The 25,222-nt window shown below is 35.6% G+C and overlaps 6 protein-coding genes and 1 non-coding gene across 8 annotated transcripts; 4 read left to right on the forward strand and 3 right to left on the reverse strand.

The window, feature by feature from the left end:
• Positions 1-959: 959 nt before the first annotated feature.
• On the forward strand, positions 960-5,002 carry LOC107411476 (uncharacterized). Of its 2 annotated transcripts, none has more exons than XM_060812691.1 (3): positions 960-2,243; positions 4,215-4,386; positions 4,505-5,002. In XM_060812691.1, the coding sequence occupies exons 1-3, from the start codon at positions 1,561-1,563 to the stop codon at positions 4,541-4,543; spliced, it is 894 nt and encodes a 297-aa protein (XP_060668674.1). In that variant the 5' UTR covers positions 960-1,560; the 3' UTR covers positions 4,544-5,002. The 2 variants fall into 2 exon arrangements, with proteins under 2 accessions (XP_060668674.1, XP_015874556.3); XM_016019070.4 differs by having other exon boundaries at positions 979-1,217; positions 1,519-2,243; positions 4,215-5,002.
• Positions 5,003-6,032: 1,030 nt separating this feature from the next.
• On the forward strand, positions 6,033-6,105 carry TRNAE-CUC (transfer RNA glutamic acid (anticodon CUC)). The gene has a single exon. It is a non-coding gene; the product is annotated as a tRNA-Glu (tRNA).
• Positions 6,106-6,119: 14 nt separating this feature from the next.
• LOC107411305 (large ribosomal subunit protein uL5) lies at positions 6,120-8,089 on the forward strand. Its single transcript, XM_016018866.4, has 4 exons — positions 6,120-6,260; positions 6,376-6,483; positions 6,623-6,861; positions 7,737-8,089. The coding sequence occupies exons 1-4, from the start codon at positions 6,252-6,254 to the stop codon at positions 7,933-7,935; spliced, it is 555 nt and encodes a 184-aa protein (XP_015874352.1). The 5' UTR covers positions 6,120-6,251; the 3' UTR covers positions 7,936-8,089.
• A 369-nt stretch (positions 8,090-8,458) lies between these two features.
• On the reverse strand, positions 8,459-11,115 carry LOC107411294 (uncharacterized). The gene is made up of 3 exons (XM_016018853.4): positions 10,848-11,115; positions 9,244-9,555; positions 8,459-9,042 (listed from the first exon to the last, which is right to left on the reverse strand). Exons 1-3 carry the CDS (start codon positions 10,948-10,950, stop codon positions 8,699-8,701), a joined length of 759 nt encoding a protein of 252 aa, XP_015874339.1. The 5' UTR covers positions 10,951-11,115; the 3' UTR covers positions 8,459-8,698.
• An 8-nt stretch (positions 11,116-11,123) lies between these two features.
• On the forward strand, positions 11,124-14,160 carry LOC107411287 (pentatricopeptide repeat-containing protein DOT4, chloroplastic). Its single transcript, XM_016018842.4, has one exon. It carries the CDS (start codon positions 11,276-11,278, stop codon positions 13,907-13,909), a length of 2,634 nt encoding a protein of 877 aa, XP_015874328.1. The 5' UTR covers positions 11,124-11,275; the 3' UTR covers positions 13,910-14,160.
• Positions 14,161-15,592: 1,432 nt separating this feature from the next.
• Positions 15,593-17,540, reverse strand: LOC107410761 (receptor-like protein 51). Its single transcript, XM_016018235.4, has one exon. It carries the CDS (start codon positions 17,393-17,395, stop codon positions 16,001-16,003), a length of 1,395 nt encoding a protein of 464 aa, XP_015873721.1. The 5' UTR covers positions 17,396-17,540; the 3' UTR covers positions 15,593-16,000.
• A 4,924-nt stretch (positions 17,541-22,464) lies between these two features.
• Positions 22,465-24,348, reverse strand: LOC107410843 (F-box protein CPR1). The gene is made up of 2 exons (XM_060814767.1): positions 23,284-24,348; positions 22,465-23,093 (listed from the first exon to the last, which is right to left on the reverse strand). Exons 1-2 carry the CDS (start codon positions 24,103-24,105, stop codon positions 22,971-22,973), a joined length of 945 nt encoding a protein of 314 aa, XP_060670750.1. The 5' UTR covers positions 24,106-24,348; the 3' UTR covers positions 22,465-22,970.
• Positions 24,349-25,222: the final 874 nt, after the last annotated feature.

The raw sequence follows: 25,222 nt of genomic DNA on the forward strand, positions 1-25,222 counted from the left end.
TAAATTTTGGTCAAATTTGTATATATATAAATAAATTAAAGCGTGTTGAATAAAAATTCTAAGCATGCAAAATAACTTTTCATGATTAAGATAAACAACCAGTATTTTTCAGAGCTATACTTTATATATACTATTTGTCACAGCTATACATATATTAAATATTATATTACATTCCAGCCTAAAATGCAAATCCGGTTACATTAACTTTTATCATTTGCTAATCATGCCATATACATATATTAAATGATTAAAAAACACAGCAAACAAAATTAAATCAGAGAAAAAAACAAAAACAAACAAACAAAAGATTTAAGAATCAAAGTAAAAAAAAGAAAAGCGATTCAAAATGAGATGGTCAAGAATTCTAAAATTTGGCTAAAACAGAAGAGACAGCATACTAAACCTACGGTGTACAAACCCCAAAACAGAAAAATCCAACAATTTGGTTTGTTTGTTTTTCTGTTACGGCATTAAGAAGCAGATAATTTGCAGAGAGAGATTTTATAATTATACTTATTTGAAACGTCATCCAAAAGTCCAATATAATAATATAGTTTTAAATGTATTACCCAATAAAAAATATATATATATATATATATATATGAAAAGAAACCAAACTGGGTAGATGGGAAAACCATGATTTACGTCTTCATTATTTGTATTTTTTTTTTAATGGTTAATTTTTTTTTTTTTTTTTGGCTCTAAAATTCAATTCATATTTGTGCCTGGATGATCATATATGTACATCATAAGTAACACGTAGAAGAAATTAAAATATTATCCAAAATCAAGCGGCATAAAGTGTAACTTTCCCTTATCCTTCTCAGTAATTCCCAATGCTCACCCAGTAATCTTCCTGGTCTTTCACCAAAAAAATAATCTTCCTGGTCAATTTCAATTTCAATTTTTTCACTTAAACCTCAAAAGAGACTTTTTTACTTTTTTATTTTTTATTTTTTATTTTTTTATTTTTATTTTTTACTATTTTCTAGTTCCTTTCTTCACCTAAGTTGCACACTGTCGCCAATATATATTGAGCACCCAATTCCCAGAGAAATGAGATCACACAGTTGGTGCAAGATGAAATTTTGAGAGAACCCCAGATCTGATATTCCTCATATTTTAATCTCTGGGGGATAAAAACCGTTCCTTGGCTGCTGGTCGGAGCTCTTTTCCGCTGGAATTGAACTGGTCTGTGGCAGATAAGGAAGGCTCGGGTATTTTGTTTCTTTTTCGTAGATTTAGCCGTTAGATTTTGTTTAAAGTTCCGGTGAAATTCAGTTCTTTTATTAATTATAATGTTGGAAATTGTTAATAGGAGCATGGATGGCTTATTTGGTCACTCCCAGTATTATAATATTGTTTCTTGCATATCATAAAAATATCGGATATTTAATTGGGTTCATGTGTATACTTCTTGCACATTCAATTTTTTTTATTTTTTATTTTTTTACCCCTTGATATTTGGAAATTCGTTTATTTAATTGGGTTTATGTCGTTGTTGGGATTTTGGTGAAGTTTGTTATCTTTCTGTGGGTTCTAAGACGCGTTAACTGAGTAATGGATGAAAAGGAACATGATCTGCGGGATAGTCATGAGGTGTCGTGTCGAGTTGATAAAAGGGTGACTGAGACTTCGGGTGATTCTGTTGATAAGCCTGTTGTCGAGACTGTCAGCGTGGCTAATGGGGATGAGCCCGGTAGCGTTAGAGCTGAAAATAAAGATTTGGAAGCAATGGGTCGTGAATCAAATAAAATATCGGCAGAAGAAGGTCATGGTGAGGTATCAGGTGAAGGTGAGCAAGCAAGGAATGGGGATTCAACAAATCCGGTTGTTGGGGTTGTGTTTGAGACTACAGTTGTGATTAATACTGCTGAGTCTCCAATGTGTGGTGGAGATAATAGGGGGCTTAATGCAAAGGTTTCTGAATTGGGATCAACTAAGGTATCAATGGAAGAATCAAAAAAGATTGTCTCTGGAGCTGATAAGCAGTCGTGTGTGATTGATGTAAACTGTGGGAATGGTAAAGGCTATGGTGATAAATGGGATGCGGAAAAGATTTGTAGGATTTGCCATTTGACCTCTGATCAATCGCCCGACAGACCAACAACAACAACAACAACGACAACAACTACTGTAAAGTCTGCTGTAGATTTAATTCATCTGGGCTGCGGCTGTAAAGGTGAGCTCGGTATCGCTCATCGTCACTGTGCAGAAGCATGGTTTAAGCTAAAAGGAAACAGGTAAATGTTTCCATTTTTATTGAAATATGGATGTGTATATAGATTGATGTGTGTGTGTGTCTTCGTGAATTTGCAAATTACATTGTTTTAAAAGCATATTTGGGTTCGGAATTACATTATGGATTTGGGTTAAGTTAACTAATGACTAGTGCTTTCTAAATTATATACTCATAACTCATATAACAGTTATACAAGTATCACGAAATAATATTTCACTTATAATATAAACCATATCCTAGCTGCTTCATTTCTTTTTTCATCTTTTCTTTTTCCATACCCAGTTACTTTGAATTACATAGTCTCATTCAAAAATTTTGTCCTAGGAAGTGATGAATGTGAAACATCAAAAATTAAAATTTATAAGTTTAGGAATAAAAGGCTGGAAATGCATTTATACAAGAATGACAAATAATCAGATTTTATTATTATTTATGGTGATCTAAGTTCTTTATCTCTTTCACCCCTTTTCCATTTTCTGCCTAGTTTTAAGTTGAATTGTATCTCATTTCACTATCACTGGAAAGAAATGTATCTCATTCAATTTCACGGGAGAGGAGTGTATCTCATTTCAGTTTGATATGATATTTTACCAACTTGAGGCTTAAATACATTTTCCTTCTTCTAACTACCAAATGACCTTGTGATGGGGTTTATGGACACGTCATCATTTGTCTTTCTCTCCTCCTCATGAAGCAGAATCCATAATTTTGGTTCAAAAAGATGTGATCTGATTTATGTTGCATGGAGATCCTTTTATGAAGATGTTTAGGTTATTTTGACTTTTAACGAATGCTTTCCTATGATGTGCCTTCTTAAAGTATCTTTAAATTATCATCAACCCTAAAAGCTTAAGCTACTGAACTATGAGCCTTTAATATATGTTAATTTATCATCAATATCAAAAGCTTAAGTTGATAGGAAGTAGAGCCAACCATATATATGATGCCAACATACCACACATAACAGGTATAATAGATGAGGGTGGAAAGATAGGTGAGACCAACAATAAGAGAAAGGGTTAGGTTCTGTTCCTGCATCTCAATTTATGCTAATCTATTGATTTTGGGCTTTGTTGAAACATTGATCCAATATTTCTTGTTGGTTGTTGTCTTGTCCCTGTCTTGAACTCCTCTGTTATGCTGGATAGGCGGCTTTGTCTCTTGCTCTGAAAATAGTTGATCTCACTGTCTGAGCAATTTCCGTTATATAAAGGTAGCCAAATCCCATCCACAACGTGGGAAGAACTTTGTAGTTGGTTTGGGCCTACCATCTCCACTTTCATATCACAATTACTTTGAAAGATGAGGGAGATGGATTATGTGACCTTGACTTTAGTCAATCTTTTGGTTAGTTAGAAGAAAATTACTGACTTATTCTCTGGTTTTGGGTGAGTTCAGTCAGTCTGGTGACTCATTTTTAATTTATACAACTGGCCAGGCAATGCTGATTGTGTTAAAAGGCTTAAAACATATGTTGTTAGCTTAAAAATAATAAGGAAATCATGTATAGAGGATACGACTTCTAAAAGGAAGAGTGGGAATGTTATTCTTATATTTTCTGTTTAATGGAATATACTGAAGATTGTTTACTCCTTGTGAATTTGCATCTTCATTGACTTATCCTAATCGATGTTTAAATGCTGAATTCTAATTTTTTTTCTGTTTCTTTTTGTTTTATTTTTAGCTAACTATTTTACTTAGTAAGAATCCTGAAATACACCATAAAGTCTCTGATAAGATATCTTCTTGGAATTGCTTTGAATAAGAACCTAATGTAATGATATAAGATAATCCAAATTTATATACATTTTCTCTCTCCTTTTTTTTTTTTTTTTTTTTTTTTTTTTGGGTTTTTGGGGTGGAGGTTGTTGGGGCTCCCCCGGGGGGGGGGGAGAAGATTTACACAGGTTGTGCAAAATTTATAATTTATATTGATTTTCTCCTTTTTTTTCTTTTTTGTGAATTTACACAGGTTGTGTGAAATTTGTGGCAAGACTGCTAAAAATATAAGTGGCGTAGGGGATAGCAGATTTATGAATGAGTGGAATGAAAGAACATTCACTGGTAGCAGTATTAATTCTTCTGGTAATAGTGGAGGATGTTGGCGTGGACAACCATTTTGTAACTTCTTAATGGCATGCCTGGTAATAGCTTTTGTGCTTCCATGGTTTTTTCGTGTAAATATGTTCTAGTAGGGATGTGAATAAAATATGAAGGTTATTTCCTTGCATAAAAAATCTTTCAATCCCACATCGGCACCAGGTGCATCTTGTCCATTCTTCTGGTTCAATACTGTCCTGAAATTGCAATGGAAGTTCGTGATTTAGCACCCCATTATAGTCTGAGATCTATATTTTGCTCTTGAAGATATCGTTGGTGTCATATCTTTGGTGTCTGATAATTAAATTTCCCACCGAACCCCTGCATTTTAGGATCAGATTGTGGAATTAGTTGCTTCAGTGCTGCAAGAGTGTGACAGGTGATAATAGATATTCCTTTATTGGTGTTGATATTAATTTTCATGTTAGAGGATGAAAAGAATTGTTTTGGATAATATTAGCTGTATCTTTTCTAGGTTTTTCCCCTTTTTTTTTTTTTTTTTTTTTTTTTTTTTTAAATCTCACTCTCTCCCCTCCCAAAATTTTTTCTGATTCCTTTGTGCTCATATTGGCATGTAAATTTACTGCAGAAATCACATTGTACATATTAAACTTTTTTTTTCTTTTTTGTGGTCTGAATAAAAGCTTGATTGTTTATTTACCATAGTTTGTTTATTTGATGACACCAAATTGATCATGAGCATGCTTCATTGGTTGGGGCTCCGAAACAATATGGACTTTGTGCCCTATTAAAATGAAATATCCTTTTATGGAGAGCACCATGACTTGAATTGCTCTTTGGCTGTCTGATCCATCTTATGTAACTCCAAGGAGTGAGGCTAAAATCGATGGCTTTCACTACAGCCATAATTTTGTTTTATTTTATTTTATTTTTCTCTCCCCCAGCATATATTAGCCAACTATAGCTGGAATTAGTAAAAGAGAACCATTAAATTACATAAGAGATGAAAAATATTTAAGACTCAAAATGCAAGAGGCTGTTAGGTCCATGTTTACGCTTAGATTCACCTCCATTCAAGCATTTGAACGATGTTACAAAACCATGCTTTTGCTTAAACTGGGAAACAAACTGAAAAACAAGGAGAAAAAAAGTTATGTTCACTTGGAGAGTGGTAAGAAGCAGAACTCAGAGCTATGTCCACAGAGTTTCCTATCCGTAAACCTACCTAAAATTCATTATGATGATCCATTTGACATTGCAATATTTGTTGAAATTGAGATGGATTTGGTTTCAGCTGAGCTCATGATTTAGCTAATTGAAATTATAACAACAGCTGAACTATATGTAACAATATTTGGATATTGAACATGAGTCGTTTGACATAGTCAAATGGTTTTAACAATTAAAAGAGGTTAATAATTAGAGATAAAGGGGGTGAAAAAAAAAAGAAAAAAGAAAAGGGGTTCAAATACTTGAGCAATTAAAAGTTGTTGAGAATGAAGATGTTCTATGTTTACCAAATGAGGTAAATTTATGAGTGAGCTGTGTTATAATTTCTCTGTGTTAAAAGAAAAATCCAAGATTTCATTGGTATGGTAAATATCAGTTAAATAAATGGTTTGTTGGTGTGGGATAAGTTATAAATTGTGTCCCCAAGTGAAAATCCAAAAAGGAAAATCATATCAAAAAACTATGTAATTAAATATTGATTAAAATGCCTGGTCAACTTTCCGTTGTAGTCTAGATGGTTAGGATATTCGGCTCTCACCCGAAAGACCCGGGTTCGAGTCCCGGCAACGGAAATTTTAAATTTTTTGTTTTTTAAAAATTTTTTGCCAGTCCATCAAACAGTGAAAAACCCTAACCCCTAATTATATATATTTGGGAAGCTTTCTTTTATCAATCTGCTTCTTCTGGTGGTCTGCTGCTCACTCTCCTCTTCACCAAAATGCAAATGGTTTCCCTCTCCATCTTCAACCTAACTTTGATTTTCTGATCAATTTAAATTACATACTTTTGTTATTGTATGAATTTTGGTTATGACTGCTGTGTGTGTTTGAAAATGCAAGCAGGCTTCAGAGAAGAAGCTGGCAAACACCATGAGGGAGATCAAAGTCCAGAAGCTTGTCCTCAATATCTCCGTCGGCGAAAGCGGTGACCGTCTTACCAGAGCTGCCAAGGTTCTTTTCCCCCCCCCCCCCCCCCCTCTTGTTTGTTTCCCGTGAAAAGATTAGAAAAACTCAAAACTACCCAATAATATAATAACGGGGTTTTCTTATTGTTCTTAGCGAATTTTTTAATTTTATTTTCTTCGTTTAGGTTTTGGAGCAACTGAGTGGCCAAAGTCCAGTCTTTTCCAAAGCTCGCTACACGGTTCGATCGTTCGGGATCAGGCGTAATGAGAAGATTGCTTGTTATGTGACGGTGAGGGGCGAGAAGGCTATGCAGCTTCTTGAGAGTGGCTTGAAAGTTAAGGAGTATGAGCTTTTGAGGAGGAACTTCAGTGACTCTGGCTGCTTCGGCTTCGGCATTCAGGAGCATATTGATCTCGGAATCAAGTCAGTACCCTTTTTTGTAATTTTTTTTTTTTTGGTGATTTTTAGATTTAATATCCTACTCTGATAGTGTTTATTTAGTATTTATGTATTGTGGATTGTATAGAATATACTATTATGTTTCATTTGAGTATATATTTTTGGTGGTTAAAATGCTTGTTGGTTGGAATATTGTGCAATGTATATGACCTTGAATGTGGTTCTTAGGATTTTCTTTGAAATTTGATGTCTATTGCTGAATGCTTGAAATTAAGAGATATCTACATGCTAATGCTCATTGTGCTTCCCTGTATTTGTTGTGCTTCAGAAAACTAAATCTGCATTTCACTTGTGTCGTTATATTTTTTTTATTAAGAAAATTTGGTGTTTGCTAGGGGATTCTATTTTAGAGCTACTTTCATGAATTGAATTTACAATTCAACTTTGATAAAGCTTAATGAGCTTGGACATATTAATTTAGTATTTCCTCTGTGTTAAAAATTATGTGCTACGTAGAGTTAAATAGAGCCCAGATGGGTCCTGAATCTTCATATTTGCGTGACAAAAATAAAATGATGGTTTTTCCTTATATTTCCAACAAATACAAGGTTCACATTTGCTTGCAATTTTTTGTTTGATAGCTGCGTAAGCTTAGTTTTAACGATAGCAATTCCCACTTATGAATTTGCTTCTGACCCATCGTTTTATTTAGTGTTCTGGTATTTGTTGTACGAGTTTTGTCCCACGCATTTCATTCATGGGCTTGATTTTGTGTTGAAATGCCAATGGCATAGTCTAAATCAAGTTTTGTTGACTTGGAATAGGATGTAGTATGGGATAGGCTAATAAGGATTAGAGAAAATGTGATAGCACCTAACATTTGCCTCTCCTCCTATCAGGTATGACCCTTCGACTGGAATCTACGGCATGGACTTCTATGTTGTTTTGGAACGCCCAGGGTACCGTGTCGGTCGTCGTCGGAGATGCAAGTCCACTGTTGGCATTCAACATAGGGTTACAAAAGAGGATGCAATGAAATGGTTCCAGGTTAAATATGAAGGAGTCATCCTGAACAAGTCTCAAGCCATTACAGCTTAGATTGATCTTATTCAACATTGTATTTGTTCTTATTTTAGAAACCGAATTTACTTAACATGTTTTTTTGTGCCAGGAAAGTGTTTCCTTAAAAGAGATTTACCAGTCGGTTTAAAGTGTTCCTGTTATTAATTTTATTCTTGATGGTTTTCCTTGAGAGGTTTATTTATATCTTTATGGGTTTTTATTACCATTATTTTTTTCCCTTTCTATTTTTCTTATTTTATTTTTAAGGAGAGGGAGGTGGCGTGTTCTTTAGTGGTCGGTACTATGGTTTCACTAGCTTTACATTTACTCTGATTCAGACATAGGTGATGAATTTTAACCACCTTGATATGGAGCAATCTAAAGATGCTGATTTGACAAAATAACTGGAATATCTTATGAGCAGTATCGTGATGCCCTATCCTGTAGCAAGTCTCGTATAATCAGATGGCTGACCAACGGGTTATGCTCAATGATAATTTAGCTGGGTGACAACCAGAATCATAAAGAATAAAGAATCTGTAGGCCGTCAAAATGCATGTGGTTAATTGCTGCTTCATCTCAATGCGGTAGTCATATTTTGCCATTGTCGTTTACAAGACAATTTAGATCTGTATCTCGGGTAAACTACTAAACTGGTAAGGAAAAACAAAAGAAAAAGGGAATGAAAGAAACATATCTGCTGCATCATATAATGGAAATTAAATAACCTTGTTGCTTTTGGTATCTAATTATATCGACCAGCAACCACAATTTTCTCGCAGCAAGGCTTCACATTATACTAGGATCTCAACAAATTCACGAGCTCGCTCTTCTTCAGTTTTGAGTATCCTCTGATTCCTCTTGACTTGGCTAACTTTTTTAGTTCAGGAAGTTTCATCTCCTCTGGTTTTAGCAAATCTGTCTCCGTTCCATTTGTGATTGGCAATGCTTCACTGCTCAGCTCAATAGACTTTCCTCTTGGGGCTGTTAGAGATGGAATTGGGGATATCTTCACAAATTTAGATGGTGGCCGAGTTAACTTGAAGTCCGTAACTGGTGGATTACGCTGTATTCCCGGCTCTTTCTTAGGCACACCTCTTCTCTTTGTTAACACCTTACCCTCTTCCTTGTTCGTAGCTTTTCCTGAAACAGTTAAGAGAATCTGTTAACAAATGATATATAAAGACTAGGATCATATTTTTAAACTGGCATTAACATTCTTGCTTTCAGAGTGGTGAGACTTTAGGCTTCTGCGTTACGTATTGCAGAAGTAGCTAAGACATGATAGAATGTTGCCAATTACAACATTTATACACTACAACAAAAAACATCGGTTTTGACCACCTTTTGCTTGCTTCTTTGATCTGCGAAGAACCTTTAGAATTGATTCGGCAGAGTTATTAGAATGTATCTCCTCAGCATTCGTAGGTTCTTCCTTTGAAATTGAAGATTGTATCCGTCTGAATAGCGCGATTATCTCTTCCTGGTTAGATGAGTTTAATTTTTTATCAACAGGTGATTTCTTATTTTCTTCCTTCTTTTTTGTTCTTCTTGAAGCAGAACTTCTTTTTGGAGGAATGCCTCTTCTATTTTCATCGGCTCCTATGCATGAAAGAGTTAACTGAGTGTCCGTCCGTTGAAAGGATGAAGGTACATCTGCAATCTCAGCCAAATTTAACAAGCTGCATCAAAGAATGATCCCTCAGTCTGGTTGACAAAATTTAATGGCCACCAAAGTTAAAGGTATGCTGCTATTGAAATTCAAAACAAGCCAATAAAAGGGGAATGATGGATTTATTTTTGCAACCGAAAGTAAAATATGTGAAAGCATTTGCAAAAAAATTTAAGTTAGAAAATAAAAGAAGAGAAAATTCTGAATCTCCTTTTTTTGTTTTCTCATAATATAATATATAAACTATTTTTGCATTATATGTCAGGTTAAAGTATTTTAATTTAATAAATCTACAGAGAAAATCACTGCTTGCGGGACATCTACAAAAGTGACCAGCAGCCAATCCAGGATCACAGCCTGTACGCCCTGATGATACTTTTCCAAAGTGGCTTAACATAGTTTTTGTCTCCAACAACAAACATGATTGGATCTATTAATTCTACTAAAAAAGAAAAAAAAAATGATTGGATCTATTTGCAATGAAACTCTATGAATCCCATAAAGAAAAAGTTAGGTAATGACGCCATAATTAGATTTAGGGTGCTTCTACATGCACCCACTCTTTCTTTTTTAAATGTTTTCTTCATAAGCCAATGCATTTCTTTCTACAGCCACCTACCATTAAAGGTAGAATAGAGACAGAAATTATTAGGGTTCATGTGAGACTGGTAGTGTACTTGACTTTATTTAACGAAAACGGTTATCCTAATCATAATAAAGTTGGCATATAAAACAACTTTATTTTGTTCATTGTTTCAAATTGATCACTATAGAGATTTCTCAACAGGGTGGACCATAAATGTTGGAGAAATGATGAGTACAGCTATTATTCTCACTTGAAGCAGCAATTGGTGGAATCCTGGAACTGTTTTAAGAGTGCACATAGGACTTCATTCAGATCCATAAAATGTCCCCGAGTCTAAACTAATACATAGTTTGTGGGTCTACCATCTGTCTAGAAATTTTAGATTCTTTCTGCAAACGAAAGAAATCCCAACAACTCCACTTCCACTCAAACACCAAAACCCAACAAATGTTTTATTATTACAAATATGAATCATGATTCAAAACTATTGAGAAAAATATGAATGGTGTTCCACACCTGTAAGATATCTGAATCACATTTTCTTGAAGCAGAATTTAAATGGTCATGGTCATGGACCCAAATGCAGTTATGATTATGGATAACAATTTTAAAGCATTTCTAAGAAGATTTGATTCTTAAAAATGGTAATGGTAATGGTAATGGTAAAATAAGGTTAAGGGTGCAAGGTACCTCTTAGAGAAAACATGGGGTTTCCTAACTTCCACTGCTTGGTGATAACGGAGAAACCAGGAAAGCGAAACACAGAATGAGAATAAAAAACAATCAGACCCATTTCTTTCTTGGAAAATTTGAGATCGCGGAAAATGAGTATTCCCGGAATATTTGGGACTGAATATGCAGGCGATTCTCCTTCTGTCTTCTCAGCCTCTTAACATATAAATTGTAGCGAAGCTATAATTTTTATTTCAAAAATAGCTGGTCCACATCTTCCCGAGGCGTGTATAACCACGCGCCCAATCCTTTTTCTCATATATATATATATATATATATACACACACACACGCACACATTTATACTTTTCCCTAGTCCAGTGGTTAGTTTTTTATGTGGTATATTGAGATTTGCCCCCGCTATTGTTTGGTTGCAGCGAAAGAACCATGTTGATGGTGGCGAAATCGTCACCGAACTTGTTCTGGGCCTCACCGCCTTATCGTGATTCTAAGTCCGATACTGTGAAGATCCCAAATGGTTGTATTTTCTTTAAACCCTCTTCAAGAACCTCCCTGTTATCTTCAAATTCAGGCTGTTCTTGTGCCATAACCGGCACTTCTGCATTGCTTGCTGAACCCACCAGCTGTGATATTATAGATTACAATGCGAAAATTATAAAGTTCTGCGAAATGGGTAATCTGAAAAACGCCACGGAATTGCTTTCTTGGTCACAAAAATCCGAGCTTGAGTTGAAGACTTACTGCTCCATATTGGAGCTCTGCGCTGAACATAAATCGCTAGCGGATGGTAGAAAGGTTCACTCAGTTATTTGTGCGAATGGTGTAGAAACTGCAGGATATTTAGGTGCAAAACTTGTTTTTATGTATGTAAATTGTGGGGATTTAAGAGAAGCCAGACGGGTTTTTGATAAAATTTCAAACGAAAAGGTTTTTCTTTGGAATCTTATGATTAATGAGTATGCAAAGATTCGTAATTTTAGGGAAGGAATAGACTTATTTAACAAGATGCAAGAGCTTGGAGTCCAACCAAATTCTTACACATTTTCTAGTGTTATGAAGTGTTTTGCAACCTTAGGAAGTGGAAAAGCCGGCGAAAATATTCATGGGTATCTGTATAAATTGGGTTTTGGGTCGTACAACACAGTTGCAAATTCTCTAGTAGCTCTATATTTCAAGAGTAGAAGAGTTGAAAGTGCACGAAAGGTGTTTGATGAATTGAGTGATCGAGATGTTATATCGTGGAATTCTATGATAAGTGGATATGCGTCTAATGGTCTTGCGGAGAAGGGAATTCAGATTTTCATAGAGATGCTCGGTTTAGGAATTTACATGGATTTGGCTACAATGGTCAATGTTCTAGTGGCTTGTGTAGATATTGGAACTCTTCGGTTGGGAAGATCGCTTCATGCTCATGCAATAAAAGCTTGTTTTGCTGGGGAAATCAAGTTCTGCAATACTTTACTGGACATGTATTCAAAATGTGGTGACTTACATGGTGCGATTCAAGTTTTTGAGAAGATGGGTGACAGAAGTGTGGTGTCATGGACTTCAATGATGGCAGGTTATGTTCGAGAAGGTCTCTCTGATGAGGCAATCAGATTATTCCATGAAATGGAAAGAAATCGGGTTAGCCCAGACATCTTTACTATCACAAGCATACTTCATGCTTGCGCTTGTAGTGGTTCCTTAGAAAATGGCAAGGAAATTCACGATTATATTAGGAAAAATAGCATGGACTCAAATTTGTTTGTCTGTAATGCTCTTATGGATATGTATGCTAAATGTAGAAGCATGGAAGATGCTCACTTGGTTTTTTATAATATGCCTGTGAAGGACATCATCGCATGGAATACAATGATTGGGGGTTACTCCAAAAACAATCTTCCCAATGAAGCTCTGAAGTTGTTTGCTGAGATGCAACAAAAATCAAAACCCGATAGGGTAACAGTAGCCTGTGTCCTTCCAGCTTGTGCTAGCCTAGCAGCTCTGGGTAAGGGCCAGGAGATTCATGGTCACATATTAAGAAATGGATACTTCACAGATCGATATGTTGTGAATGCGCTTGTTGATATGTATGTGAAGTGTGGGGTATTAGTTCTTGCACAGTTACTTTTCGATATGATTCCTGTGAAGGATCTGATTTCATGGACAGTGATGGTTGCTGGATATGGCATGCATGGATTTGGAAGTGAAGCAATCTCTGCCTTTGATGAGATGAGAGATGCAGGTATTGAGCCTGATGAAGTCTCCTTCATTTCTATCCTCTATGCTTGCAGCCATTCTGGATTAGTTGATGAAGGATGGAGATTATTTAACATTATGAGAAATGAATGCAAGATTGAGCCAAAGTTGGAGCACTATTCATGTATGGTGGATCTTCTTTCCAGAACTGGGAATCTGTCAAAGGCATATAAATTCATTAAAACAATGCCAATTAAACCAGATGCCACGATCTGGGGTTCCTTGCTCTGTGGTTGCAGGATCTATCACGATGTAGAACTAGCAGAGAAAGTTGCAGAACGTGTTTTTGAACTAGAGCCAGAGAATACCGGGTATTATGTACTTTTAGCTAATATATATGCGGAGGCAGAAAAATGGGAAGAAGTGATGAAGCTGAGGCAGAGAATTGGCCGGAAAGGCTTAAAGAAGAATCCAGGATGCAGTTGGATAGTTATCAAGGGCAAAGTAAATATCTTCGTTGCAGGAGATAGTTCCCACCCACAAGGGGGAAAGATAGAGTCACTATTGAAGAGGTTGAGGGCGAGGATGAAGGAAGAAGGTTTCAATCCTAAAATACGATATGCTTTAATTAATGCAGATGACATGGAGAAGGAAGTAGCTGTCTGCGGGCACAGTGAGAAGTTAGCCATGGCTTTTGGAATACTTAGCTCGTCGCCAGGACAAGTCATACGGGTCACCAAGAATCTGCGAGTTTGTGGTGACTGTCATGAGATGGCCAAGTTCATGTCTAAGATATCCGGGAGAGAGATTGTCTTGAGAGATTCTAATCGTTTTCACCATTTCAAGGATGGAAATTGTTCTTGTAGAGGTTTCTGGTGAATTTAAGTGATGGTAAAGTCAAAACGAGGAAAATTAGATGTAAAGGAGCTCATTGTGTAGACTCTAGACACAGCTCGCTGCCTTCTTACTAGTTGATTCTCAGTAAGTCGCGAGTGAATTGTTGTAAATTATGGTTCTTGATTGACATAACCAAATTCTGAATGACCATTTTGGATTAGGTATTCTTTTTATACCAGGTGAAATGAAAAAGGTGCTTATGCTTACCGCAAGCTTTTAGCTATTTGTGAATATGCTGAAAGGTCATTTACAATCTAGGAACCATGGCTGATCCTTTGCCTGTGGAACTGATGTTTGCTTGAAGATGCCTTCTACATCATGACTGTAGGTTGTGGAAAAGTGAGCCTTTAGCTGTGTTTTTATGAGAACTTTCCTTTTTAGTTCAAAAGTACAGTCCTCAGTTGCGAACCCATTCTAACACCCAGTAAAGATTTTGAATTAGAATTTCTCGACACCAAAAGTAAGAAAAGAAAACAAAATCCATCTTCAGTTCCATTGAGAGGCTCAGTTTATTACTAAATGGTGATCGTACCTTTTATCATCTTCACATAAGCACTTCAATGCGTTAGATTAGATGCGAAATATATTTAATATTAATAGCAACGCTAAAACATTTTCTATGAATGATATTTGTCTAGATATGCTCGCTCTTGCACTTTCATTAGGCATGTGATCCGATCGAACATGTATCTATGGGGCTAGGACAGAGGCTCTGCAAGGATCAGTTTGTCAATTTGAAACAATCCATGCCAGAGGAATCAAAAATCCATTTCTATGCCCGGTCAATATCATCTACATCACCTATATCTTTCCCCCCCTCTCTCTCTCTCTCTCTCTCTCTCTCTCTCTCTCTCTCTCTCTCTCTCTCTCCTGTCCCTCTCTTTATAATTCCTAGCTCATTTTAAATATTTAGTCAGAGTTCCTTGGATTTTATTTTTTATTTATGAATCTGCCAGGTTTGGAAGAACAAATGTCAATGGCTATATACCAAAACATTTAGAACTGTAGCAAACATGTATACTAAACAAAAGAAAAGCTAATCTCTATGATTTTTTTATTTAAAAAAAAAGAAAACTAACCTGGAAATGAAAAAAATTGGCAGCAGAAGCAAGTTTTTGATCGAAGCAAAGCCAGACAACTAGGATCCAGCCAAACATGCTCATGGTCCATGCTTTGTTAAATGGAGAATTCAAACGTCATGCCTCATATAGTTATCCACTTACAAAAGCCTCAATCATATCAATTAGGCTGTTGTCCTTTTCTCCATCTAAGTGAATAACCTAAACAAATAATTTGTTTTCAAGTTGTGCCAGCAATGAAGTACATTATTCCATTCCATCCCTTCTATAATTTCGAAGAATATTAACTGGGCATTCCTAATCTGTATTCTAAAAAAGGACATTAGAAAAGGTCATAACTAGTTCAGAAAGTATTTGCTGCCAGCCTCAGGAGCTTAGGGAACGAAATCAAAAGAAACAAACAAATTCATGATTTGCAAAGTAGTCCGGGAAACTTACAGAAGCTCATCCCAATTTTTTTTTTTTTTTTTAGGCTTAATTGTGTGAATACCCTGTTTAAGCTTCTTGATTAATTCCGAATAGATAGATGTCAAGAAATTTAAATAAATAAATAAATAACGCAGGCTGAATGAAATGGAAGCACAGATTATGAATAGAGAATGAATTAATATGAAAAATGAGAAAAAGCAAGGCTTGTAGCTCTAGAAAATTACATATTTCAGGTTAACAAATCAAACCCCTTTTCCCCTATATGGCAGCTAATAATAAAATCAAAGTGATCACACATGAACATGATAGAAAAAATGGAAACCTCACTGCTCTTTTACTCAGCAGGTAATAAAAAAGCAGTGAAAAAAATAACACACCAATATATTGATTCCCTCTCCCTCTCTCTCTCTCTCTCTCTCTCTTTCTCCCTCTTCTTCCCACTCTTTCTGCATCTCCTCTTCTTCTTCATCGAGTATAATAAATTAATAAAAACGAACCCGTCTTTGATGACCAATTTTTTCCCAATCTAAATTCTAGAAAACCAACCTACTAGCAAATTTCAATTTCAGCCACACCATTTTGAGAGAAGAACCAAGAAAACAATTAGAAAAACAATGGAAGAAAGCCCAATTGCCACACCAAGTACAACCTTACTTGGTCCGTGATGATGTTCCTTGTGACTAGAATCATCTGAATCAGTGTCATCATAATCTGAATCACTGCTATCATCCTCCGAGGAAGCTTCTTTAGACGGAGGGGGTGATAATGGAAATCCATGTTTATCACAAGAAGCAATCCCAAGCTTCATTTTTGATGACAAAACTGAATGGTTGTAGCACAGATTGGTATTCCCACCCACTTTGAACACAACCAACCTCTTGATGAACGAGGCATTGAAAGGCATAACTCCATGGAAGTTGTTGTTCGCAAGATTTAAGTACTTTAAGCTCTTCATCTCCGATAAGTACCTCGGAATCGTCCCGTTCAACTGGTTGGAGCTCAGATCAACATGAACCAAACCCGGTATAGCCGACATCGACTCGGGAACGGACCCAGATAAAGAGTTGGACGCTAACGACACGTTTCGAAGCGAAATGAGATCACCAAACGAACTGGGTATTTCACCAATGAGACCATTAGATGAAAGATTCAAGCTTACAAGGTTTTCAAGGAGGGTAATGGAGCTTGGTATCTTTCCCTTGAGCATATTACCCGAAAAATCGACATGGGTAAGGTTCAAACTCAAGTGTCTCGGAACACTACCAGTGAGATTGGCATGCGAAATGGTTACAGATTTGAGCTTCTTCAAGTTTCCAAGAATGACATAAGGACCACTGGCATTGACCTGTACATTAGAGACTGTAAGATCCGTGAGGTTTTGGAGGCGAGCGAGCCAGATGCCGGTGAGCTTCCGAAGGCTAGCAATGCATGTGAAGGAGCGCAGAGAGGCAACGAGATCGGCAGGGAAGCGAATAGGAGCAATGGGGCAATTGACGAACTGGAGGGACTGGAGAGTGGAGAGAGACTTGAGGGCGGTGAAGGACAAAGCGACGTCGTCGGAGCAGTTGGAAAGGCGGAGGGAGAGGAGGTGGCGAAACGGCTTGGAAGAGTCGCATAGTGTGGTATTGTTGTGGAGGAGGTTTGGTTGGGTGCAGGGGTCTTTGGAGGTTGGGATGTTAAGTGATTGCAAAGCTCTCAGCTGCTTTGGGTCTAGGCTTGAAGATGAAGAAGATGAAGGAGAAGAAGATGGTGAAGAAGGAGACGATGGAGATGAAGAATGAGAAGATGGTGAAGAAGAAGGAGAAGAAGCAGAGGAGGAGGAGTTTGATGGAGACGGAGAGGAGGTGGGTGAAGGGGTTGGGGTTGGAGAGTGTACTACTGGTGGAGAAACAGAGAAGCTGGTGCTGCAGCAAAAGAGGATCAGAAGGAGACTCAGTAGAAGCAATGGTGGCGGTTCCATTGCACAGAGAGAGAGAGAGAGAGAGAGAGAGAAAGTGAAGCTGAGCTCTTCAGCTTAGCTAATGGAAGAGAGTGTGTGGGTGTGTGTGTGTGCAGGTAAGGTAGTGTAGGAGCTGAGAATTGAGTGCGCTTGGGAACAGAGAAGGGATGGGTAGGATTTAGATTTCAGGGAGCAAGGTCTTTGAGAGTATTGAAAATACTTTTATGCCCTTGAGTTTTGGATATAATTGCAGGATTTTCAGGTGGGACTTTCTTAGAATGTGCATCTTTTTTGCATTTTGTTTTATTCATTCTTTTCTTTCATATGCTAGTCTCCAAAAAGGTTTTCCAAACTTCAGAGGCTGAAGTTGGGTCTCTAAAACTATTTTTTGGTAAATAGGTCTCTACTCAAACTTATAAAAGATTGAAGCTCATATTAAAATGCAATTGCATTGAAGCTGGTAAGGGGTAAGATGGATGTCTACACACTACCAACTCAAATTAATTACTATACAAAACACCATTTTTTTTCATTCATGAACATACAGATCCAAACTTAATGAATAACTTTGTCAATCAAAAGTTTCTTCACTAAATACAAGTTTGAAAGACTTTAGCTTCTTGTTATCAAAAAAGATGGAAGTTCAAGGTTTGCTTCTTCAACAATCAAATTGAAAATATTACTAGTTATAATTCGCTTAGCTTTTATCATTCTATTTGTAAAATATATTATATATATGTTGGAGGTTGGCGATGTAAATAATTTACAAGGCAAAGGGTATTTATTTATCAATTTAGGTGACCACATGCAACCACTACCGTTAAGAAAACAAGGACAGAGTTCTGATTTTTTGGTTTTTGGTGTTAGAAAAAGGAACGAGGGTCAGATGGGATAGATTTCAACAGTTTAAAGGGGTTAACCTGTACTTATTGTTAATTTAAATAATTAATATCTGATAAGAATGGTTGTCCTTTGAGGTGGGGTTTATGAAATATAATAAAAGTACAAAATGATAATTTTGGGTGGATGTGCGTGCGTGGTTTCCAGCTATTCTTTTTATTTTATTTTAGGCTCCTTTTTTTCATTATTTCTTTTTGGGCCCTACTCTTTCACTCTTTGGCCTTTAATGTATTTTTAACCGCGACAGCTGCACCCTTATGGCAATTCTTGAATTTGATAGACCCTCACCACCAAAATTTACAAATGAATTATGGGCCACAATTCACAATTTGCAGTTGTCGGTATAGTATAATGTACTAGCTGCATATGACACATTTAGTTATGTTCCTTCCTTTTCCCCTTGAGGAATGCGAGATAACATATATTGACCAAAAACAACATTATTGGTATATAATATGGTACCAATTCTGGGGTTTTCTCTCTCTCTCTCTCCCTCTCTCTTGTTTTTTAGTAGATAGAGAGTATCTCATTAACTTTCCCTTGGTATGTGACATAGTTATATGAAATCCACTATTGATTTTTTTAAACCCATCAGTTTATTTTTACTGTCATAACATGATTTGTCTAATTTCATTTAATTATAAACTATTGTACTTATAAATAAGAAAGTTAATAAACAAATTGCCAAACAGTAAAAAAAAAAAAAAGTTGATAAATTTTCAGACTAATATTAACTTCTTGTAACTATGATACATTGCCAAAAATATTATAATGCTAGTAGCTTTTGGACTTGAAAGTAATAATAATAATAATAAAAAAAATAAAAAATAAAATAAAAAAAACACAACAACAACAACAATAAAATCAAAACAAGTCCTCCATGAAATGGAATTAAAGTTGGTGGTTGACCAATCAAATCGTGAACTAATAATAAAAGCTTAAACTCAAATACTACACATTTTAATTTGGAATTATGAATTTTGAGTTAAATAGTCATCTCTAAATGGCACAATTAGTATTAAATATGATGCTAAAAGTTCCATCCACATTCTATTTATAGCAGGAGAGCTTGTTCTTTTTTGTTTTTTGTTTTTTTTGGGTAATAGAGATCTTGTGCTTTCCATTCACAAAAGCAGGCAAAGTTGATAAATTCATAGAATTGGCAAATGTTATATTATAATATTCTACTTGGGAATTCAGTTTCCCTACTTGTTACGTCTCCAAGACTTTCCTTGGCGGAAAGTGAAAGCCACCATTATACATATTTATGTAAGATTTTATTTGAAAGGAAACCACTATAAGGGTCCCGGAACCTACACAACCTGACGTGGTCCGTCCGGGAGACAAGACAGTCCAAACAGTTGCCGAACACGGCAAGGTCCAGAATGGGCTGGGTTTTCGACACCCACAGAATCGGTCTGGGTCTCTAGGAGCGGCATCTTCCGAACCGGTCCTGGATCTGGGAACTTTTGATCGTTTTGGGCATATCCAGGTCTCCATTCCCTTCCTGGAGTCTGGGCCCATTTGGGATATCCTGGCTGGGTACTGAATATTAAGAGATTTGAGAATAAAGTTGAAATATGTTGTTTTATTTTTTTTTGTAATTTTATTGAAATATTATTCAAAAATAAAAAAAAGTAAGTTATAATCTATAAGATTTGTCTTTTTCAATTAAGACATAAACATTTAAACTAAGTTAAAGAGCAAACAAAAAAAAAATGTCTTAATGAATTCAGATAAGTTTGTTTTAAAACTGACGTAAGGAAAAAAAAAAAAAAAATCCCATAGCATGTTTATTTTATTTTCGGTAATAATAGTATATGTATTCTTTACTTCTAGTAACTAGTAATGGTGAGAAAATATTATCTACTAGTAGACAAATACACACCAAAGAGAAAATTTCAACACTAGAATAGACAAACTTTTATACTTTAGGAAAACCAAATATAAATCTTGCAATCGTAATTACATATATTTAAATTTTAAAAAAATTATTAATTGTGTTGGCAGTAAAAGTGTATACTGTGATGACTTGACTCGCAGCTACCTCAATGGGTCACTTCCAACAGAATGGACTAAAATGAAGTACTTGCAACAGAATGTAAGCACATTCTTCCTATACAAACTGTATATCTAATCTTTACATAAATATACCATATGCAACTCTTGTACTGTCAAAACTTTTTTGCACAGTTTTAACATTCCTATTGATATTTTCTGCTGCGAACTTTCCTACAATAACTTTAATTACTTGGTCATCAAGTTGAACAGAAGACAAGTTAGAATAATTGTTTGGATGATTGGCTTACTTCATGTTTAACTTTTTTTGGACCTTAATTAGATTGTTTTCTTGAAATTTAAACCTTTCAGTGGCAATCAAATCAACAGCTATCGAAATTCCAGCTTGAAGAACCAGTAAGACCATTCTCATATTCCATTAAAGTGCCCAATAATTCTTATTTTTACAACGTTATGTATTATATATCTGTGTCATTTTAAGCAGAAGCAGACTTCTTACATGCACAGATACACAAACACTCAGCTGTCCATGTATGTATATATCTTCTTAATTCTCTAAACTATTACAAGTGAAGTGAAATTAGAAGTATGGTTGGTTCAAAAAGGATGAATTTGGTTTAGAGATTTTGATGAGTTCATCTCTGCAGGTCATAAACAATCAATTCATGTAAGTCGTAGGGGGAGATGATGAGAAAATTGCAATTAGTGCTAAAAGGAGCTTTTCATGTAAAGGTGACATGGGAGAAAGATATGGTGATATATTGGAAGTCAATGGGGATTTAGCAGGATAGGAGACTTCATGGATGATGATGAATCTGATACAGAATCCAAATATGTGGTTAAAATATACTTCAGAGGGAAATTTTGGGGACTTGGCCGCTCTCTGCACTACAGCGCATGGATCTCAATCCCTTGTCTCTCAGATATTATGCTTTTTGTCTTGACAATGGGAATTACTATCTCAAACTCCATTTCACCGATATCATATTTGCTGACAATATATCATATGGCAGACTTGGGAGACGCATATTTGATGTTTACATTCAGGGTAATTGCTTTCTCTACAATCCTACTCGATAACAATAGGGGGTATATAATTTGCAGGGAAAGATAGAAAGGAGGATTTCAACATAAAACAGGAAGCCAATGGAACTGGTGAACCCCATGAAGAATTCTTTAATGACGTCAGTGTTACCAACTATAACTTGGAGATCCGCTTGTATTGGGCTGGGAAAGGGACTACTTTCATCCCCTGAAGAGGGTCTTATGGTTATGGTCCTCTCATCTCTGCTATATCTGTATGCCATAGGAAGTTGTTGGTGTATATTCTTTCACAGTATTTTTAGTCGCCACAATGGAATAAAACAGTTTAGAAACTTGAACTTTAAATAAAAGAAACCGAATGAAGGTAGAAACAATAAAAATTTTGTATGTTTGTTTCCTGTTCGATATAACATGTTAGCTATTCCCGGATATGTCAAAGTTCAGTCATAGGAATTAGGATACATAAAATGCACGCACATAAGCTTTCTGTTTGTTTTAAATGTCCTAGTCTTTTACTTTCTCTTTTTGAGGCACAAATCATTATATATTTTGGAAAGGTCATACTTATTAGTGTAAAACTACCGAGGAAACAGAGGAATAAGTTTCTGTTATTTCTACATTCTTGATGTCCTGCTTTTCCAATTTCCTTAGGTGGTGAATGGGGGATTTTTCGGTGGCAAATGAACCTCTCATTTATACCAATTATTTTAATTTTTTCATCTGATACTGAAGCATGCATATGGTTCCTTCTTTCCAGGTTCCAAATCCCATTGTGAAGGTGAGAAATCTTAGACATCATTTCTTGTTTTCTACGTATGTAAATACTGTCTTTATGTTCCCGTGTTCTATACCGAACAATCAGAACCCCATTAAAAAAAGAAGAAGAAGAAGAAGAAGAAGAAGAAAAGAAATAGAACATGTTATGTGGTTGATGTGGTCACTTCGATTTCATGCCTAATTTTTCTGGTATTCATTCATCATTTGGAGACGCCGTTAAGGGGATAAATATACTAGAGCAAGAGGTGAGGGATTCGTAAGTACTCCATTTGTAATCATTCATAAGTACGCCGTTATGGGCATATTCATGATGGTCTAATGTAACTGTAAATAATACCGAGGGTGAGAGATAATATAAACAAACTACATTAGAAAAAACAAAATAATTTTTAATTTAACAGGAGCTTGCTGAAAATACATTATACACGAGTATGGAATAACTGGCAGGGACTGGGTAACGTCGGGCGAGGGAGGGACTTGAGGGGTTCAAGGGTGCCATATTGGCTTTAGGCAGGATTGTGGAATATGCTTATTATATGGGTCAGTAGCTGCAGGAATTAACAATCTGCCAAAAGAACCCTCTTATTATTCACCACAATAAAATAGTTGCCACTGCCCTCCCCTGTCCAAGTCTTTATCTTTTTCTTCATCTTTTTATTATGATTCCTAATCTCAATTGCCAAAACTCGAACTCGTACTCGTCTTTTGAGTTTTGTTTTCTTCGATACATCTGCGGCAATTGGTAATAAGCTGAGGCGGCAGGTATACATATTTGAGTCCATTTTAATGGTTTGAAGACAATTAAATGGTTGTTGGATAACCGTGTCATAGAGAAGCAGCTGAGCAACATTATCATCTAACGAGTCAGTTTGAGCCAAAAATATTTTGGTTTCGCTCCAAAATCCCAGGACATGTTGAATGCCATGAAGGGGTCCAATAGTGAATAGCTTAGTCCATGAATCTTTATCACCGTATTCACCTAATAGCCAAATATCAAAACAACTTCTTGTTCTATTATCATCCCTATTCCAATGTCCATGTTGATTAACAACCAGAGCAACGGAGTCATTGAGAAGCAGAGGAAAAGGACAATGGTGGTAATAATAATAGGGAAATTGATAAGAATAAGTAGGAATAATATCATCAGGAAAAGGGGTGATCAGAATCACCTCATTTGTGACGTCAAACGAGACAATTACATCCCTGCCATTAGGGCCGACAAGGCGGCTGAATCCTGGCCAGTGACAAAATCCATTGGCATATACCATGTCAATTTCATGTGAAATAATCCCGGAAGATTGAATGATTTTCCAAATTTTCTTCTTGTAGCTGTAGATCTCAATCTCCGTTTTAAACAAATAGCACTTGTCGCTGAGAACGATGAAGGGCCTGTAATCATTAGTTTTGGAATCAAACCCACATCCATAATTAGTCACATATAAATCATCTTCCTCACCACCATCATCACAATCACTTAAATTCTTATAATGATCGTAAGTTGGAACATCCTTGATATCTCCAGTTGCAGGGTTCCACAAGGCGAACTGTCCACAATTATTTTTAAAGCCGACAAACGAAACAAGAAGGACACCGTCACAGCAACAGTAGCAGAAAAGGCGGTGGGCTTGAGGTTGAGGCTGTGTGGGTGTGGGTCTGATGTGGATAACTCTGTTGACTGTTGCATCATCATCATCATCATCTTCGTCAGAAACGGAAACTACGCGAGTTCCTTTAAATGGGATGGAGATGAACATATAAGGATCCCTGTCACCGTCGAGGAGGGAGTATTTGGCTATGAAGTCGGAGCTGTTGATTAAGGAATACAATGACTTGCACACCCTCTTCATTTTTATCACATCCACCACCGGCAACCTCATCAGAATTTCTCTCACCAAGTCTTCTGTCAGATCATATACATTAACAAAAGACTCACTTCTTGATGATGAAGATTCAGATGATAATGATTCCCCAAACTCATGATTCATCGCCATCACGATAGATGATTCATACGATATTACGATAATCTAATCTAAACTCTATAAGAGAAGATGAAGGAGAAGAAAGAAAAGAATACCATGGATGGATGGAGTTTTAGGCATAAGGTTTAGGGATTTATTTGTAGGCTGGCCTTATTGCTCCTATCGGATAAAAACAGCAACGCCACACCACCCATTATTTATTCTTGCATATGCAGACTTACAGTAATTGTAGAATTATTTGTTTGCTGAGCTTTAAACTTTAGCTTACTCTGTAAGCTTATCCTAGTCCATCAATACATTAAACAACTGTTTCTGTCTGTATTCTTCTACATTAGTAAATTCCATTCAGGAAAATTTGTGAAAAAAATTGATGGAAACTTTTACATTTAAATTTTAATTGAATAATTAAATTCAATACTGTAAGTTTAAAGTTGTCTGTATTTAATTTTATAGTTATAGATATAATTTTACTTTTTATCATTATTGATAATAACCAACAATTTATATAATTAATTTTAATTCAATAATATTTAATTTTTTTATTTGTTATATTAAAATTTGTTTATTTTAAAATTATCATTCGACATATAAATTACATTAATATAGGATTGGATTTAGGCATAAATTTTATAAAACTTTGAGTGTACGTTCAAAACAAATATATGAGTAAAATTATTTTAATTAAAAAAAGCACCTAAAACCTTTTGAAAATTTATAAATTACTCAATTAGTAATAATTTGTTAAATAATATGTTAAATCCAAATTTAAAAATAAATATATATTTTACCCTAAAATATAAGTTAGAAAATATACCACACTCACACTGTTAATATTTACTCATACCACTCACAGTATTAATATTTACTCATTCTTGCTCTATTGTAGAGTCAGTTGCAAATTCTATTATATATTTAACATATCCCATGAATATTATTTAAATATCAAATAAATATTCAAGGATATTGGAATACTTTAAATATTTTAAAATTACTATTACTAGTTCGAGTTCTCAAAATTGGACTCTAGAGGAGTCCAACTATACCGTGACTTCAATTGGCCTATTGCCCAAAATTTGGGGTTTTTCTATTTATATTCAATTTTATGAAATTAAATATTTCATTAACCTCT

Source organism: Ziziphus jujuba, chromosome 1, assembly GCF_031755915.1.
Source record: "Ziziphus jujuba cultivar Dongzao chromosome 1, ASM3175591v1".
Taxonomy (NCBI): Eukaryota; Viridiplantae; Streptophyta; class Magnoliopsida; order Rosales; family Rhamnaceae; genus Ziziphus; species Ziziphus jujuba.

Coding starts and splice junctions, on each gene's coding strand:
- LOC107411476 (XM_016019070.4), top strand. CDS start 1,561: ATGGATGAAAAGGAACATGATCTGCGGGATAGTCATGAGGTGTCGTGT. Junction 2,244..4,214: donor TTTAAGCTAAAAGGAAACAG/GTAAATGTTTCC, acceptor GAATTTACACAG/GTTGTGTGAAATTTGTGGCA.
- LOC107411305 (XM_016018866.4), top strand. Junction 6,484..6,622: donor GTCTTACCAGAGCTGCCAAG/GTTCTTTTCCCC, acceptor TTCTTCGTTTAG/GTTTTGGAGCAACTGAGTGG. Junction 6,862..7,736: donor CATATTGATCTCGGAATCAA/GTCAGTACCCTT, acceptor TCCTCCTATCAG/GTATGACCCTTCGACTGGAA.
- LOC107411294 (XM_016018853.4), bottom strand. CDS start 10,950: ATGGGTCTGATTGTTTTTTATTCTCATTCTGTGTTTCGCTTTCCTGGT. Junction 9,556..10,847: donor CCCCATGTTTTCTCTAAGAG/GTACCTTGCACC, acceptor CTGAGATTGCAG/ATGTACCTTCATCCTTTCAA. Junction 9,043..9,243: donor ATCAAAGAAGCAAGCAAAAG/GTGGTCAAAACC, acceptor TAACTGTTTCAG/GAAAAGCTACGAACAAGGAA.
- LOC107411287 (XM_016018842.4), top strand. CDS start 11,276: ATGTTGATGGTGGCGAAATCGTCACCGAACTTGTTCTGGGCCTCACCG.
- LOC107410761 (XM_016018235.4), bottom strand. CDS start 17,395: ATGGAACCGCCACCATTGCTTCTACTGAGTCTCCTTCTGATCCTCTTT.
- LOC107410843 (XM_060814767.1), bottom strand. CDS start 24,105: ATGGCGATGAATCATGAGTTTGGGGAATCATTATCATCTGAATCTTCA. Junction 23,094..23,283: donor CGTTTGACGTCACAAATGAG/GTGATTCTGATC, acceptor TTTGGCTATTAG/GTGAATACGGTGATAAAGAT.